Here is a 17,457-nt window from a genome sequence, read left to right as displayed (position 1 = left end):
TGAAAAAGGACATGATCATATCTCAGGGGAAGAAAAGAAAGATCATAGTTTGTGCAACCTTTAAGCCTTGATACCTTAAAATCACAGGGAACTTAATTTCTATGAAGGGCRTGCAGAATGAAGCCCTACCCTCTAAGCCTTGCAGGGAGAGGCCAATAATCCCACTACCTATTTTCACAGCCTGGGGATCTGACCTTGGTCATATGTTGTCTCCTTAATCTGAAGTTAAATAAATCTCAGAATATTATACTTGCTTCCACAGAATAAGGAGATGAAATGGAGGGAAAAGACCATGTGTATAATGAGGGAACAAACCAAATCCAGGGTAACCCACTTCCCACTCTTCTCAGAGGGCAAGAAGAGATATGCGATCGGAAGACAGATCCACCAGAACTTCAAAATTCCATTTTCTGTTATGGAAGCACTTCTTACCTGTAGGCGTTGGGATCCTCAATATCTTCAGCAGCCTTCTCCTTCTCAAGACCACTCTGGAATAACAACATAGTCTTATCTAAGACTCTTACAAACATTAAGAGAGATCTCCCATTGTCTCTTACAAGTCAGACAATGCTTGGAAAACTAAAAGAAGCCTTTGTGATCCATGTTGCTCTAAAGGTCTTAAAAACAAGTCTTAATGTGTCAAGGAAAAAAAATCAGTTTGTTCTACATATAAAAGAACTAATGAAGGCTGGTTCTTATGGGCAGAAAGAACAAAGCCTGTATCATATCCACATAAATTTATCCCAACGTACTTGCATGCGCCAACTTCATTCAGCCCCCTAAAATCTACACCCCCAAATCCTTCCATYACTGCCAGTTTGACAAGAGACAACACATCCTGGGCTAATTCCAAGCTACATGTGTAATTCATTTGGTTCGCTACTGCTGAATCCCAAATGGATTCCCTATTATTAGCTGTGAAGAATGACAGATGGATGGACACTGCAATTGCACAAGGCTCATTTCCTTAGGAAATCATGCTCCAAAAAAAAAGGGGGGGGGGGGGGGGGGGGGAGGGCTATCACCCTACAGTGAATACAGTGCTACTAAATTGATCTGTAATATAACTCAATTAGTTTCAGAAGATGTGTATTTGATTCTCTAAGAATCTCATTAAGCTTCACGATGATGGAATTTTACAAATCTTCCACATGACTTCCAACCAGAATAGATACTTAATGAAGATTTACTTTGATAAGGCAAAACTCTATTAAGATGGTCATTAAGGTTGCTAGCCTGAACAATAGAAATCACACTACAAAAATCTTACTATAGAGCTACTTACAAATGCAAAATGATAAAACTATATTTATATATATGTATATACACATGTACATAGTTGTGTGTGTGTGTTCAAGAAATAATTTTTGAGTTTATTCTCAGCGTTACATATTCTTGTGACATTGGTAAAAATTCCAACTAATCACAAGCAGTTCTAACTAAACGACTAAAATCACAACATTTCCTCTTCTTCCTCCCTTGCTAAGTATCTTTCCAAAAGTATCTTCCAGCTAACATTGAAAATATTTAAAAGTTGAATTTGATGATCCTCACACYTCAAGAGTTTTAAACCACACTGATTGCTGATCGTCTCCAAAACCCCTTGTGCATTATAGCACCCCCTTATTCAATTGCTCTCACTGCCTCCTTTGAGTTTGATGTACTTAATTCAGTGATCCAATGAATTTTTAAAGTGTGTATAATTTTGGGACGATTCAGTAAATTCAGAACACAGAGTGGATAAGCTAAAGTCTTGCTCTTCTTGTGCCTTATCAGAAGGACTGTTACCAAGCTCCAGTACCATCTCTTCAAACCTTCTAAAGGTTTGAGCTGCACAGTGATCACAGACACGTGTCGAATCATTACTCCTGATGCTGTACAAGACTGGAAGAGCAATAGGATCTTCCTAGCATCATGCTGGGCTATTTTGTAAATTTTAAAAATCTTGTTTGTCAGTTGTACATTTATTGTACTAAAAGCATTGAGAAACTACACACTTGATATTCTCCACTAAAACACTGTTTCTAGATCCTCCATCCAAATCAGAATTGTACTTCACTGGAACTAAACCAGGACAGAGACTGAATAAGCAAAATYTTTGTGGTACTTTCATCCTAGGAAAATGCAAGATTGTTCCTTTGAATGGGTATGGATAGTAGAATATTATACATGAAAAAAACATATTTTGCATATTTGGAGGGAATTATAAAACATACAGAACTTGCAATTCAGATATAGGACCTATACAATAGGAAATGTTTCGCATCCATTCTTTTTTCAAATTGTTTTGGAATCTCATCTTTTCCTATTGAAAATCTGCAATCCAAAAGAGTTGAACTTGGTTTTGCCCATCTGCAGCAATTTCATAGGCCTTATTAAGTGAAAGAAAATAGCTAGGAATATATTTTTTATTTATTTAGAGAGAGAGAGAGAGAGAGTGTTAGTTGTTCTGGAATTGGAGCTGCAGGTCTGCATACAATCAAAACATTTTACCAAAGAGTTTGTGGATTTCTTTACTTAGTGACTTACCCTCGGAGAGGGGATTTTAGCTTTTAGCTCTTTGTGAACATCCTCTGGAGACAAGATGTTGAAGGCAAAAATGTTTCCATCTGCACCACAGGTAATCAGAAACCTATCATCGTAACTAGAGCAGATCCCCCGTATCTGGCCATAGTCATTGTCATGTACATTGAAGGACCAGTATTCCTTGAGGGCATTTGCTGAGAAGTCTTTGTCTTGGAGAGGATAAACACGTAGTGCCCCGTTCTGCATCCCACAGAACATCAACAGTCTGCTGGTACTGTAAAATAATTAACCAGAAACAGGAAAAGGGGACCTGTGACACAGCTCAAAATAYGATGCTTCTAAAGTAGAGCAAATCTAGTTGAGTAACCAAAAACCTTTTGAAGTGTGTAGAGAGGGACCAAAGTAGCTGGACTATGTAAAGTCAGCATAATGCTACTGCAACCTTCTGGCAAGCTACCTGGCTGCTCAGGAAAACTCCAGCATCTGCTGAGCACCATGGAACTGGTGTCAGCCTCGATTCATGCAGAGCAACAGAGACCAAGCTCCAGGATGGAAAAACAATTTTCCCCTCCAGCTCTTCATCTAGTAGAATCAATGCATTTGCAGATCGATCTTCTGATCTCAGCCTACTTCTTTAAAGGCAGATCACACTGTCCTGACCTGAATATAATACTGGGAGTCTGCAAAGAGTTCTCCTAGTTTGCAGTATGTACCGACAGACCTATATTCTCTCTGCAAGAGGGGTGAGTGTTCTCCTGAGGGGCTAAGTCTGTCTTCTCTTTGCTGAACAATGAAAAGAAATTATGATTCCAGGGATCATAATTTGCAATCAAATAAAAAGGGCAGCAAGGCTTCTAATGGTTTTCCTCAAGAACAACCACCTAAGATTTTTGTGGCCTAATTAGTGCCTAATTAGTAATTTTTATTGACTTATTTTGCTAGCTATAGAATTCTTAATGGACAGAATTACAGAATGTTCAAGGTTGGAAGGGACCTCTAGAGATCGTCTAGTCCAACCTTCCTGCTCAAGCAGGGACACCCAGAGCACGGGGCACAGGGYGGCATCCAGGCGGGTTTTGAAGACCTCCAGAGAAGGACAGTTGCAAACTAAGYAAAATTCACTCTCAGGAAACTAGAGAGATCTCCTGCATACTGGAGTTAAAAAAAAAAAATTAAAAAAAAAAAAAAGAAAGAGAAAGAGATACAAAGAAATCAGTGTATCATACTCTGTCCCAGGATTTATCACAGTCATCAGGTGCACTACTATTTTTTATTACCAGAAAGAAATCTGCTGGATGGGATTGTCATCAGTGTCCTCCATAGGAATCACTTCAAAGGGTTCATCTTGCCTGTTTTCAATATCATCTTGGTGCTCATTTGAGGAGAACATACAGTGATAGAGGAACCCAGAGTCATATCCTCCCTGAAAAAGAAAAGAACCACAAAGAAATGTTGAAAACACTGAAGTAACTGATCAGGTAAATGCAATTTTATAAATAATTTTTCCTTTCTTAAAGGTCATTTTAAAAAACTTGATCTACTATAGGGGACAAAAAAAAGCTACTTCCAGATACGTAGAGATTCTGTCTAGCCACGGATAAAAATCAAACATTGGCATAACAGGCCATCCTACCCCTAAGCTAAGATATTGTTTTCTGTTAGTCAAAGAATAGATTAGTCTTTTTGCCCATTTAGGCCTTACTGAGAAAAATGACATATGTGACACTACTGCTTTACTTCAGACAGACCACTGAAACTAGCAAATGAGAAGGGAAACCTATGCCCTAGAAATGGCAGGTTTCAAATACCCGTTTGCTAAAGTATCTAGATGGGAAGGGAAGTTTGCCACAGCAAGCAATCCCATAAACATGAAAGAATAACTGATTTACCAAGGACAGCCAAAATTTCCCTGGGGTTGAATAAAACCCACAGAGGATGGGACTGGGCTCCTCCGGTATGTAGAGAGGTGGCAAAGGCTCCTCTTCTTCGGGTTCCTCTTCAGGCTCTTCTTCTATCTCCTTGCCCATCTCCTGYTGCTGCTTTATCCATTCAAGCTTTGCTTTCTCTTTCTCCTTCCTTTTTTCCTCTCTACGTGCAATCTCCTCTTCCAGCTATTCACRCAAGCAGTGAAACACGCAATCAGTGTTTTCCACATATTGCTGTCTCATAAATGAAACATAAGATTCTAGATTTAAATACAGAGACTATCTAATGAAATCTCTCTTCCTTCAATTCAGCAGACATCACAGACCTTACTTGAGTCTCTAATGGAAATGCCTTGTGATTCCCCCCTCCCAAGTATTTTCGCTCATAGTCCTTTGAAACAGAAATCATTCTGCATGAGAAGCAGATTTCAGCATTTCTTCAGACAAATTATTCCCAATATTAACCACTACTACCATGTTACCTCTGCAGAGATCCCAAACTTTGTCCTCTGCTGGTTGAACAGAAAGACTTTAAGCTGGAAACCCGAACTCAGATTCTCAAGTTCTAGTGTATCAATGATGCAAAACAGAGCAGAGAAGCAATAAATGACTTCCCTTCTGAACACTAAGTGGAAGAACTACTGACATTGGCAAATTTATACAACCTTTAAAACCTTCTTTGCATTCAAGTCTACCTTAGCACCATAAAGAACTATCAAATATTCTCTAAAATAGGCTTTTCCTAGGAACATATTAGATAGAGAAATGCTTTAGATCTTTTTCTGTGTTTTTCTAAGGGATCATTCTTTGTCCTCAGGCAGGATCACCTACAACTTAAATATTGGATGACAGAGACAGTGTAGATTAAGTAACCTATTTCAGTGCTTTACCACCACTTACTGTTAGAAAACTTCCTTATACCTTATCTAACATTCATTTTGCAGCTTATTAATTATTGATCTATTTTTAGAGGAAAAAGAAAATGATATTCTTTCTCTTTTCAGAAAACTTTTCTGTATTTAAAGACCTGCAGTGTTTTGCAACGTATTCTTCTATTTTGATTAAAAAGAAAAAAAAAAAAAAAAAGGTCAAGATAACTGTCATATTCTCTCAGTCTTTCCTTACACATCGTGTTTAGCTGTCTCGTGATCATTCTTGTGGTTCCTCCTGTGAGGAAATCACCAACAACTCTTTCTCCTGAAAACTGTCTCCTTACTAGTTATAATGAGAAATGAGGCCTCGCCTGACATTCAGTAAGGTGYTACTCAGAGTACAGGTAGAAAAATGGGTGAAATCACAAGAGAGGCTGTGATCTGGTGGATTGAACATGGTGAATGTAAACCTGCTCACAGATGCTCTGTTCCTGAGCTGGGCACCATGTATATGTAACACTATAACCTGTATTTCTTCTGAAAAATCAGTTCTAATTCAGAAATGCTTAAGTTTCAATATTGAAGATTATTCCTTCACATTAAAAAAAATGTCATTTTAGGGTTAYTATTTAAGGTTTAAGGTTATTTATTATGCAAAAATAAGGACTATTTAACTGCTGAAAAAGAATGATTTTTCATGTTTGCCTCAAAKGAACCAAATTTAAATTGTTGAAACCCAGTCACAAGTGGACCATACTCRGCTTTTCTCTCTGAGAACCTTACCAAAAATACCATGCTGCAGTACAGAGACTAGACCCCCTCTGACACATGAAATTCTTCCACGGGACAATTCTTTACCTTGATTCGTGATTTAATGCTGTAAAAATGGAAGCACTGCGTGGGCAGGTTTTTGATTTCATAGGTGGACATGGTGCTCTCTTCCTCAGGGTGAGGGGCAGGAACCTGGAGAGCAAAGCCATTCTCACAGAGGATGAGCAGAGTACTCTTCTCCTGTAGAAAAGCACATAAAGCACAAGCATGGGACAGATGCATAAACAGAGTTGAGAGAACGGATAAAGAGTCAGTCAGAAGATGCACATGCACAAATYCAAGCTCCAGCTAGGAGGCATTAACTCTAATTGTATTCTTATTTAAATGGACACATTAAATGCACACCAGAAACCGGGAGATTCTGTTATACTGTGTATCCTAGGCAAGTTAATGAAGTGAGGACATCCTTGCCATATTCAGATAACAGCTGTCGTTCTGACACTGTTTAGCTGGGAAACAGCATGATAATATTTTGGGAGTTTGATTGCTTTACAGGATGGACCTGACTCAGACGTTAGGGGCTGTGGTTTTGCTTTGACAAGTGCATGAAAGTTCAGATGTTTGTAAACTATGTAAATTCCTTAGGTCTTCAAGACTGGGATGGGAATATAGACAAAGGTTATTTTACCTTAGGTTTTTGGTTGTTTAATTGCTATACCTGCCAAGTCCCTTAAAATGCAAAGGAAAACGATTGAGGTAAGGGAAATAATGAGTGTTCTGAGATTTTAAAAGGCAAGCCTGTATTTACCTTCAATTTTCAAAAGTTATCTAAAGAACAGAGATAAGGTTCTTTTATCTGACCCCTGATTAACAAAGTGTGAAGGTGGCATACTGTGGGAACCTTAACTAGGAATAACATTATGCTTGTGTCTTTAAAACCTCAGCCTTAAAACTTAATTAATTTCATATGTAATCTTTAATCATCAAGGTGCTTATTTTAAACAGGGAAAAAAAAAGTAGTATAAAACACTCAGATACTTCAAGTATGTTTAGTAAGTGCAAACATCTAGCACTGGTGCCCTGACACTGGTAGACAGAATTGCTCTGTCATATCTTGGACATAAGGGGTGCTTTTCTACTAAATAAGAATAACTTGCCTTCAAGAAAATGACCCAAAAATGCAGCTGTGAGACCAAGATTTATTTTTTTCTGGAAAAGGTAGTGAAGGTGGTGTTCATAACTTATGAACAAGCTTTTTTTTTTTTTTTTTTTTTTTTTAAACAGCACAAGCTTGTTTCAATTGCTTGTTTCTTCAAAGACGGAACTCAAGATTGTGACCAGAAGTTTGCAGCTTATATATGATTCTGGTCTCAACTATCCAAAGTCCAAAAAAGGTCCAGAGTGACTAAACTGGAGTGACTAACTAAAATCTACCTGTCATGCTGAAAAAGCCTGAAGAACACAGTAGCAGAGGACCTACAATGCCTATAGACAACATTGTGTGATGGATCTTCTACTTTGATCAGAAGTTCTTTTCGAAATGATATTCTAATACCCTGGAGGGGGAAACAAGCAATCATTCACTACTCACATGAGAAGGTGGAGACCACTGTAATGCCTGCACAGGCCCAGGAACACAGATGAATCCAATTGGCTCATATTTGTCTTCAACAGCAAAAAAGAAAACTGTTTTGTCTTTACTCTGAGAAGAAAAACAAGGACAACTGAATCAAAGCTTAACCAAACAATCTGACAAACTGTGGGTGCTGCATGAAAGGCACATACTTCAGACTGCTGGTGGCTAGMGAGGGGAATCCTCCAGACACCTTGGAGGTTGAGAATTGGGCTTTAGGATGCTGAGGAAAAACCCTACTTGTCCTCCTCCAGAGCCTTCATTGCCTTAATTGCCCTGATGGGCCTCCCTTGGGAGTTACATCCATGTATGTTCTGTGCATTGCCCCAGAGAGCAGAGGTCCACGAGGGACTCCCCTGGATCATTTACTGTGGCTCATATACCTGCTTATTGCAGAGGTGGTTGCTACAACAAGACAGCCCTGCCCAATCTTCCCCAGACAACAAGAAAACCCAGAACCCATGCACAACATTAAGTTTGGCTACCTCAAGTACTGTGGTAGGATGATTCAACTCAAGGAATGTGGAACTGCAAATGATTGATCACAGCTGAAGGATGTGTTTTAAAGAGAGAGACAGCGCTGAAGACCACAGTGACTGGAAAACATCTCAAAGACTTGCAGGCACCCTGGCAAACGGACTGGTCACTGCTGTTGCAATGCAAAGCGGTGCGTGGCAGCAGCTGGAGTGCTGCCAACGTGGGGTACTAATGAACTCACTTCTGCTAATTCCAAGCTACTGCCAAACTAATTCCAAAATGAAACAAATCYATCTTCAAAGGGGATTACAGAGCTCACACTAAGCACTCCAATAGTTCACAAAATGAATTGTATGATTTGCATAGTTGCTTTCCTTCAGAAAACAAAGGTGAGCACAAACAGATCCTACACTACAGAGAACTATAACAATTAATCAAAAGAAATCCTGGAAGTATGATGTGTTGATAGTGAAAAAATATATATTAATTTTATTAAATATATTTATATTTTTATATATATTTATATATGTAAATCTCTACAAYTGTGTCTTGATAAAAATAACTGAAGGAAGTGACACATACCCCTGTGGCAAGCACATCTCCATTCCRTTCATATGCCAAGGCTGTAACTGCAGTAGTGTGAGGTTTGAAAGCTTGTTTCAGATTCATCTCTGCCTTCCCTATATTAGCCCGTCCTGCCACAATGGCCAATCCTTTGGGATCATAAACTTCAAKGATACGTACAACACCATCTCCAAAGCCCACAGCAATCAGGCCGCCTTTAGGATTTACCTTTGAGTAGAAGAAGGAAGAAAAAAAACCATAGTGCAYGTCAGAGGGCTTAGACTGAAGTTCCATATGGATGGGCTCTGGTGTTCACCTGTAACCTATTTTATATCCCTCTCTGAGGGAAGGAGGAGCATTAGACCTACCACACCATAGGGACTGTGAACGTTAGTAAGGTTGTGGCTTCAACTTATGGTGCAGAGGTGATTCATTCCAATACAGATCATCAGCTTCTTATAGAACTTGAGCTGGAAATAGGAGGCTATGGAGTGGCTGACATTTATTGTGACAATCAGCTTTCCTCATGAAGGCATATACCTTGTCACCTATAGCATCACTGCAAGTCTGCATGGCCAGAATTACATGAGCACTGTGCCACTGTTACCCTTCAGCTTGAAAATTCAAGAAAAGCACTCTTCTCCTTTTTTTTTTTTTTTTTTGTATAATGAACCCACTAGGCTTGTTGCTATGTTTCCTCAAGAGCATAACTAGGCAAAATTTTAATTAAAATTGGCAAATATGTCTGAAAGAGATAGACTCAACACTCCATAAATGATCAGTTCTGGCCACAAGTTCTTATGATTTATCTCCAAATGTTTATAGAACGTCTGGGCTGTCATTTTAAAATGTGTTAAKTAACTCATGTTAATTGACAATAACTCTGCTTGCTTTAAATAGGAGCTGGTTAGTTTATAAAATAAGATTTCCTGTGACTMTCCACTGAGGTCTGATTTTTAATTTCAGCAAGACACAAAATAGAAAATCTGACAATCCATGGTAAAGTCAAACCATACACATACCTTTTTACTATATATATATATACACACACACACAATAKTAAACAAAACTGTAAATATGCATATTACAGTAAATTCCAGTATGTCCTGAATAGTGACTTTTCTTGATTTTCGATTGGATCCTTCATGAATTCCTATTAACACACTGGCAAAACTTACTACACGTGGTGCCCAGGTCAGTGCTGTTCCTCCTTGTTTAAACTTCATTTCACTCAGTTGACTTTTGCTGATGAAATCATAGATGCGCACTGACCCTGGGTGGAAAGGAGACAATAGGAACCTGTTTCTTGCTGTGTCATTTATTGTCTAAGATTCATGGAGAAATTGCCATTTCTTTTAATGAAAAGCTAGACAGAGATGTATTATGTTCTCTCTTTAAATAGCAAACATCTATCTGGAAAGACATGACTGATGATTACACAGCACCAAAGCTAGCACAGTGCCCACAAACAAAACCTAAGTTTTCCTCCCTCTCTAACTTAAACACTCCCAGAGACTACTAAGGGCTGAAGGTTGTCAAAAGAAATCCCATACTGACCACTATGTGAAATTATCAAGTAATCGCTGAACAGTGGCATATTACAAGGGAAATCTGTACTGATAACAGGAGATGAAGATATGCTGCTACTTGGAATTGCCTAGAGAGAAAAATATTTAAATGGATGAAAATGGGGGAGTGTCCAAAGAAAATCCATCCTCACCAGAGGTGAGATTAACAGATTAGTAGATGCACATATTGGTCTGCATAAAATTCCACTCCAGCTGGCACATATCCTAAATGTCATTTGCTCGACTGGAAGGAGTTTATCTTCAGGCTAGGAGGGCATGTTCATTGTACAACACAGACAAATGACAAGACACTGCTGACAAGTAATTTTCTTAAAGACCTTTTAGCATTTTCTCAGCAGCACAAATGATGTTGTTAATGTTCAGGCCTGCGGCTCTTTCAAACCACAATAAAGCTAAATGTGAGAGGCTTAAATAGCAGGATTTATATATGTTAAATAAATGTCTGTAATTTCATGTTAGCTTTTGAGAGCAGTATAAATATTGCATTTGCTAAGAAAGTGACAAATATTAATATTCATTATTACTTATACAATGTTAAAAATGTATGGCATTTCTAACAAAACAAAACACAACACTCATCAATCCAGAGCTCTGAATACAAATGYTATTATTGAAACCAAAGTTCTCATCTTACCAGACATTCCTTCAGAACAAACAGAATTTACAAAGCCTCCCATAAAATTTCTCTCAGTAGAAACCTCAGGCTTAACTCTGAAGCAATCCTAACACATTGCTTCACAACATTAACAATTTGTCTTAACTATTAAAGAATGGACTCAAGGAATAACAATTGTCTGGAAAGCAACTTTACAAGAACAAATATGTAACTTCAGTTCAAAACAGAGCAGTCCCCAAACAGACATCCCAAGTGACAAGTTACTTTTCAAAAACCATAATTAAAAGGCTGAGAGAGGGAAAGAATAGCCTACTTACGGTCAAGAGCAGTGGTGGCCATAAGGTATGTGACAGGAGAGACACTCAAGGCCCCAATCTCRCCAGAGTGAAAGGTGTCCAGGCACTCTGGATCATGTGTCTGCAGTGTAAAACATAGRAAGAAAAATTCTGCTATAGCCTGGAACAGCCCTTATAAAGTCTTATCCTGAAAAATCTAGACAGAGTTGGCTTCATGAACAAAATTTGAAGTATATTAGGTGCCTTATCTGCTATATCTTTTTTTTTTTAATCCCCATGTATATATCCATAAAAGAACATGAGTTAGTGTAGGAATATTTAACTTATTTTTAAATCCATCATTTTCTATGAAAAAAACACAGGACTATGCTTTAACTAAATTAAGTTTGGAGTTAACATTTTAAAGAAAGAGTTGTTGCTTTTGTCTCAAAAGCTAACAAAGATGCTCTCAGGCTTAGGGCTTACACTGCAAGGAAAATCTTACCATCATTCAAGGAATTGCAGATTTTTGCTACATATTTGTACTATTAGTTTCTATGACATGCTTCACACCTCTCTCTACCATGAAATTCCTGGACCATAATTCATCTGTTACCACAGAATGTTATTTCAAAGGGTGCATTTCCAATTAATATCTAGAGAGCAAAAACGGATTGTTAAAACTCCTTTAAATTATTTTGAATTTTATGGCCAAAAYTTGAGGGATAAAATAAATAAATATTTTTGATAATTTTAACCATGCAACCATGCAATAATTTTAACCATGCAACTCTGTAAAAAACAAACTGCACTGCAGATGTATCCAGTATATTTAAATGAAGTTATTGCAAGGAAATTGAAGAAATCAGGAGAAAGAAAAAGAAAATTAACTTGCAATATTTGAAAAAGTCAAATCCAGCTTCCATAGTGCTCCATTGGCATCCTAAAGAAGAGAAAACAAAATATGTCACCTGGGTGTTTCCAAACTGAGTTTGAAAATAAAACTCCCTTCTGTGATTCCTTAAAAATTCCTTCGGGATTATCCTTGTGAAATTGCTGAATGTGGTCATAGGGGTCCTATCAGCCCTACTCATTATTCCAGGATAAAGGAAGTTAGGTAATACGTTTTAACATTCTCCAACTTATACGTAGATCTGGCTCTGAAAGCTGTGGTATCCCATGTTGATCCCAGGTTATCTCATGCTGAATTCTGCAATTCTGTGACTGTATTCTAAAAATAGATCCAGATAATGACCAGATTCTACAGAAAAAAAAATATATATATGCATAAATATATATACACACATAAATATATATACACACACACACACACATATATATCACAAACACAGATATCTGTTACCAGTATATATATATATTACCAGTTACCAGTTATATATATAGTTATACCAGTAACTATATATAGTTATATACCAGTAACTATATATAATTATATACTATATATACCAATAACTATATATATAGTTATTACCAGTGCCAGATACACACACACACACACACACACACACACACACACACACACACTGGAAACAGATTTCTGCTGTTACTTAACACAACCTTCCCTGCTCTGTGTTTGCCCACAGAGCTGCATACACTGGAGTGCCTCTCACCTGAGCGTACCAAACGGGCTGTCCATGATCATGAACTTTCACCATGAAACTCAGATTGACGTTCTTGCCAACCAGAAGTTCATTCATAGGCTCCATCTCCAGTAAACCTGTTTCATCCACAGTATCAGCAGCATCTACTGTCTCAATGTCCCACACCTTCATGGAGTTGCAAGCAAAAGTGAAGCAAAGGGTTCATTAGACCAGGGACCAATACGTCCAAAACAGGTTTTCACATACAATTAATATGGAAATCCAAAATGATAATAAATTGAGAAAGGTAGATCTTGTAGGCAGAGCATGAAAGCTGCCACATCTGTTTCACTTGTTTGAATATAACCTGGAACACTAACAGTCAGCTGATACACTGAACTGTAAAACAAAATATATTACAAAATATCTCAATCCGGTTTTGAAAAAACAATGCAAATCCAGCCTCAGTACTGGGAAAGTTCTACATGGCAGTCTCAGAAATATGGGTCTGGCTACACTGTACATTGCACATACTGAAGTATCATGAAAGAAATAGGAAATATTTCACATTCGTATTCTGCTGCGTGAGATGAGGGCAAGGTATCAGTTGGCACTCTTTGCTTTGGGTAAAATTTCCTAACGGGATTATATCAAGTTATAAAAACACCCAAAACTCAAAAAACAAACAAACAAACAGGTGCTTCAAAACCTCTGTTGTCTATAACAGTAAGATTCAGCTTCCTGTTGGTTATCTGGGTCTTTTCCATGTCTGTAGAAGATACAATTTGTTTTCCTTTAAAGAGCAGGTGAAAAAGATTGCAAAATCCTTAATAATTAGTGGGTGAAACTATGCCCATGTCTGATGAAGGAAATCACTTTCACTTTTTCCCAGTGCTATTTCTTGTAATTGTTACTGTATTTCAGTATGTATATCTCCAAGATATTAATATCTATGCAATTTTAGCATAAATCATTACAGCATACAGATAATCTGAAAATTATTTTCAAATTTTGCCATGTTTGCCCTTTGACATAAGAATAAATGTATTAATAAATCTGAAAATTATAAAGAATAACGGAACTACACCTGTGAAGAGATTTATCAGAATGCAGGCAAGAATAAAACTTCTAGAGAATCACTGAAATTCGGTTTCTTTTATTAGAGTTAATGGTGATTAATGTAATATTAATGTCAGGTAATACTAATGTAATGGTGATTAATATAATCTAGAGGTCCCTTCCAACCTTAAACATTCTGTGAATATGATCAAACAAAATTATGTAAACACTACTCGATTCGAGCACCTACACTGTGGAGAAATGCTCCTATTAAGTTTGTTCTAAAAATTCACTCTCAGAAAGCAACTCCATTGCAAATGTGCCTACAAAATAAGCTCTAATAAGGAAAACAGGTAGCATTTACCGGCTGACCACAAACGTGCACACCTAAATGCAGAGCACTGAAGAAAAACTCACGCGAATGAAGCCATCTTTTCCAACGGTCACGAGCTCTCCTTCATCCAGAATGAGCTGGCTCACGGGGCCGCTGTGACAAGGCTTGCGGCCAGCTCGGCAGAGCTCCACTTTGATGAGGCCTCCTTCCCAAAGCAGCAAGTTGCCCCACTCGGCCCCCGAGATAACCTTCAATGCCAACAAAAAGCGGCACGTAAGCACCAGCCCTTAACCATGCAGAGCTACTGGCAAGAATTTAGTAAATACTTGGGGYTTTTTCCTGTGAAAACATCCAATTCGTAGCAATATTCAAATCTTTGCAAGAGAAGGAAGGAGTAAATGGTAAGGAAATTTAACTTTTTAGAAAGGTAGCTTATCATTTACCACATACCACTGCACTGAAAAGTTGAAGGATGAAGGATAATATTCTTGGATTTCTTTACTCTTAATGTTTTCACCATTCCAAGAGCCTCAGGTATAGATAACAGAGATCTTTCCCCTGGGAATTACAGTATTAACTGTACTTTTCAATCACTACAAAACAAGGCATTTTGGGGCAAATTAATGTCAAGATTAGCTTATCACGGCAGTGCAATGAAGGTTTAACTCCCCTCATTTTAAAGCAAACAGTAACTCTTCAACTAACTCAATAGACTCCACCGCAAAGCTTGAGAGGGAACTTTCTCTGACTTACCTTGCCGTCAGGCAGCTCCACATACCCTATTACATCAGTCACTGCCGTTTTTCCAAATCTGCCCAAGGCTCCTTGTAATTTGAGACCAGTGAAGGTGAGAGCCATCTTCCAGAACCTGAGTATAGAAAATAGGTCTCTTTCAGATACAAGATTTCCTAAAAACACTCTGGCTTTGAAATAATCTGACCAGGGATACCTCTGAAGTGAAAGCTGTTAATGGTTTTTTGGGGTTTTTTTTTCYCCCCACAGGAGAATTTGGGTTTATCTATCTAAAATCAGATAAAGCTTTGCTAATRCACAGTTTTTCTCTATCCTAATCCTATGGAAAGAAATATAGAAGAAGGATTTGGCAGGGGCAGAATGAAGGCTAAACTACTATTTAAAATAAGTTTAAAAAGACAAAACAACAAACCAAAGCATAGATCTACTCTTCCTGCTACATCCCCTATACATGAGGAAGGCCATTTTATTCTTGCTGTCTCCTGTGTCTGATATTCAGCTTGGATAAATACAAGTGATTGTGTCTTCCACTGAATTTCATCCAAACACCTCCAGGGACTTGGACAAGACTACAAAATCTGAGAGAGAGAAATGTTTTAGCCTAGATCWGCTCAGCTATTTCTAATTTGCCATGAAATTTATAGCAGTATATTACCATATTTTCAAAAATAATAACATCTGCTGCAATTAAGGTTCTTCTGTGGGCAGGAAGCATATCACATTAAGATAGGTGTTGGAAATAAGAATTTGAGACTACATTTCATTTAAGGTTCACGTATATATAGCTCACGCTATAAAAAAAGCTCTATCAGTTTTTATTTCTTGTATTGTAGCTCAAAAGAAAGGCTGTAAAAAAGCTTGGTTTGTGTGATTTCCATAATTAATATTTTCCAGGTCACATTTGGTCTGGGTCTAGATAAACCATTTATTTCAGATGCACCTTGAAACCATACTATAAGATCTGGAGATTTTGTTCTATAATCAGTTTAAAACCCAGAATTCTTTAGATTCAACACTGGACAGAAAGCCTATCCCTGTTCCCAGGAGCTTAGAGCTATGATTCATTTTTCACTACAGAAGACTCCACGGAAGGAAGAGACAGGAGCATATGGAAGCATATTTCTGTAAGGGCTTCTAGCAGGTTTCTGATGATAGGAGAGGTGTCCTAAGCCATGTCTCAGCAATTAGCGGGAGCAGCTGCCCAAGCAGCAACTGAGCTCAAAAGATCGAAGGTGGAAAGCCCCAGAGGCAGAGGGGGCATGTATGCTATTCTTGCAACTAGAAGAGATGTACATATACGTGTTTTTAATTAATTCTGCACAGTGCTTTTTGGAATTAAAGAAGGGAGCCAGTGGTACAGGCATTGGACACCAAGCATCATGACTTTTGGATAGCAAAGGTGTTAAAAGAATTGGCTGACTAGCTGAAGAAATTTAAAAACTTTCTCATCTTTTTAATTGTTATGGCCAGGTAAAATAGCATCCTTATTGGTCCATATTTGCTAGTGATACATTTGATGTTACTCAGCTTCTAGACATCATGACTTTACAGCTCATGCACATTAATCATCATGAGTAAACCTACTTGATGTGTCCTGTCCCAGACGTGGTTAGCTGCTCTTCATTATCAGGAGAAAATGTGACCTTGTAGACATCCTGGGAAAAAGCTTTTGATCTCAACACAATCTTTTCCTGTTTCCAGTCCCAGATTGTCAACATGTAGTCAGGACTGCTACCAACACTGGCCAGTAAAGTGCCAGAATGGTTGAAATCAGCTGAAACATAGGCTTCCTCTGTTCCACCTGAAGGGAGGCGAAAGTCCCAATCCATATGTGCCCACAGAAAAGAAGAAGAAACAATATGGAAAACTGTTTAAGGGGAGCTCAGATTTCATTGTATTTTTCCCACCAGCTAATAACTCACAGTCTATTATTTCCACTAAATAAAAGCTGTTCCACTAAATAAAACCAGTGAAGAACTTAAAAACTTTTAATTTGCCTTCTACTCCGCCGTTGAGTATTGAAAGGCTGTATGTTCTTCTAAACGTACATTTGAATCCATTTGTTGTTGTAAAATAAATAGTACTTTTTACATCACCTCGCAGTATTCTGTAGGGCCTCAGTGAAGGATACTCATAGATGATGAGGTTTGGCTTCCTTCCTTTTTCTCCTACTGCAAAGTACTGCTTAGTAGGGTGTGCCTTGAAAAAGCAAAAATCCTTTTGTATGCTTTAACAACATCTTTGTTGTATTCAGTTAATTATTGAGTTATTGTATTTACTTGTGCATGAGTCAGTTGATATTACGGTTGACACATTGCATTATTCTATATGTTTATTCTCAGCAACTGCCAATCTATTGCTCACTACTGGAGTTAAAACATTACCACATAAAAAAAGAAAGTTATATTGCACATATACTGCAGAACCATGACAAACTGTGGAACCATATAGTCATTTGCTTC

At 37.9% G+C, this 17,457-nt stretch overlaps 1 protein-coding gene across 1 annotated transcript in view; it reads right to left on the bottom strand.

Annotated features, from left to right (window-relative positions):
* CFAP44 (cilia and flagella associated protein 44) overlaps positions 1-17,457 on the bottom strand; it is a 38,490-nt gene that overhangs the window by 15,005 nt on the left and 6,028 nt on the right. Inside the window, exons 6-20 of the mRNA XM_026037228.1 lie at positions 17,092-17,194; positions 16,580-16,796; positions 14,996-15,110; positions 14,326-14,490; positions 12,880-13,035; positions 12,144-12,191; positions 11,291-11,390; positions 9,947-10,041; positions 8,787-8,996; positions 7,686-7,796; positions 6,182-6,334; positions 4,416-4,637; positions 3,804-3,949; positions 2,530-2,800; positions 433-488 (exon numbers count right to left, since the gene is read on the bottom strand). Of these exons, the coding sequence (XP_025893013.1) occupies positions 433-488; positions 2,530-2,800; positions 3,804-3,949; positions 4,416-4,637; positions 6,182-6,334; positions 7,686-7,796; positions 8,787-8,996; positions 9,947-10,041; positions 11,291-11,390; positions 12,144-12,191; positions 12,880-13,035; positions 14,326-14,490; positions 14,996-15,110; positions 16,580-16,796; positions 17,092-17,194 (2,168 nt within the window). The remainder of the gene's footprint in view (positions 1-432; positions 489-2,529; positions 2,801-3,803; positions 3,950-4,415; positions 4,638-6,181; positions 6,335-7,685; positions 7,797-8,786; positions 8,997-9,946; positions 10,042-11,290; positions 11,391-12,143; positions 12,192-12,879; positions 13,036-14,325; positions 14,491-14,995; positions 15,111-16,579; positions 16,797-17,091; positions 17,195-17,457) is intronic.

This window comes from Nothoprocta perdicaria, unplaced genomic scaffold, assembly GCF_003342845.1.
Source record: "Nothoprocta perdicaria isolate Ctin4 unplaced genomic scaffold, notPer1 scaffold_193, whole genome shotgun sequence".
Classification (NCBI taxonomy): Eukaryota; Metazoa; Chordata; class Aves; order Tinamiformes; family Tinamidae; genus Nothoprocta; species Nothoprocta perdicaria.
Note: the sequence above shows the minus strand (reverse complement) of the source record. Positions and strands in the feature narration are given on the sequence as shown.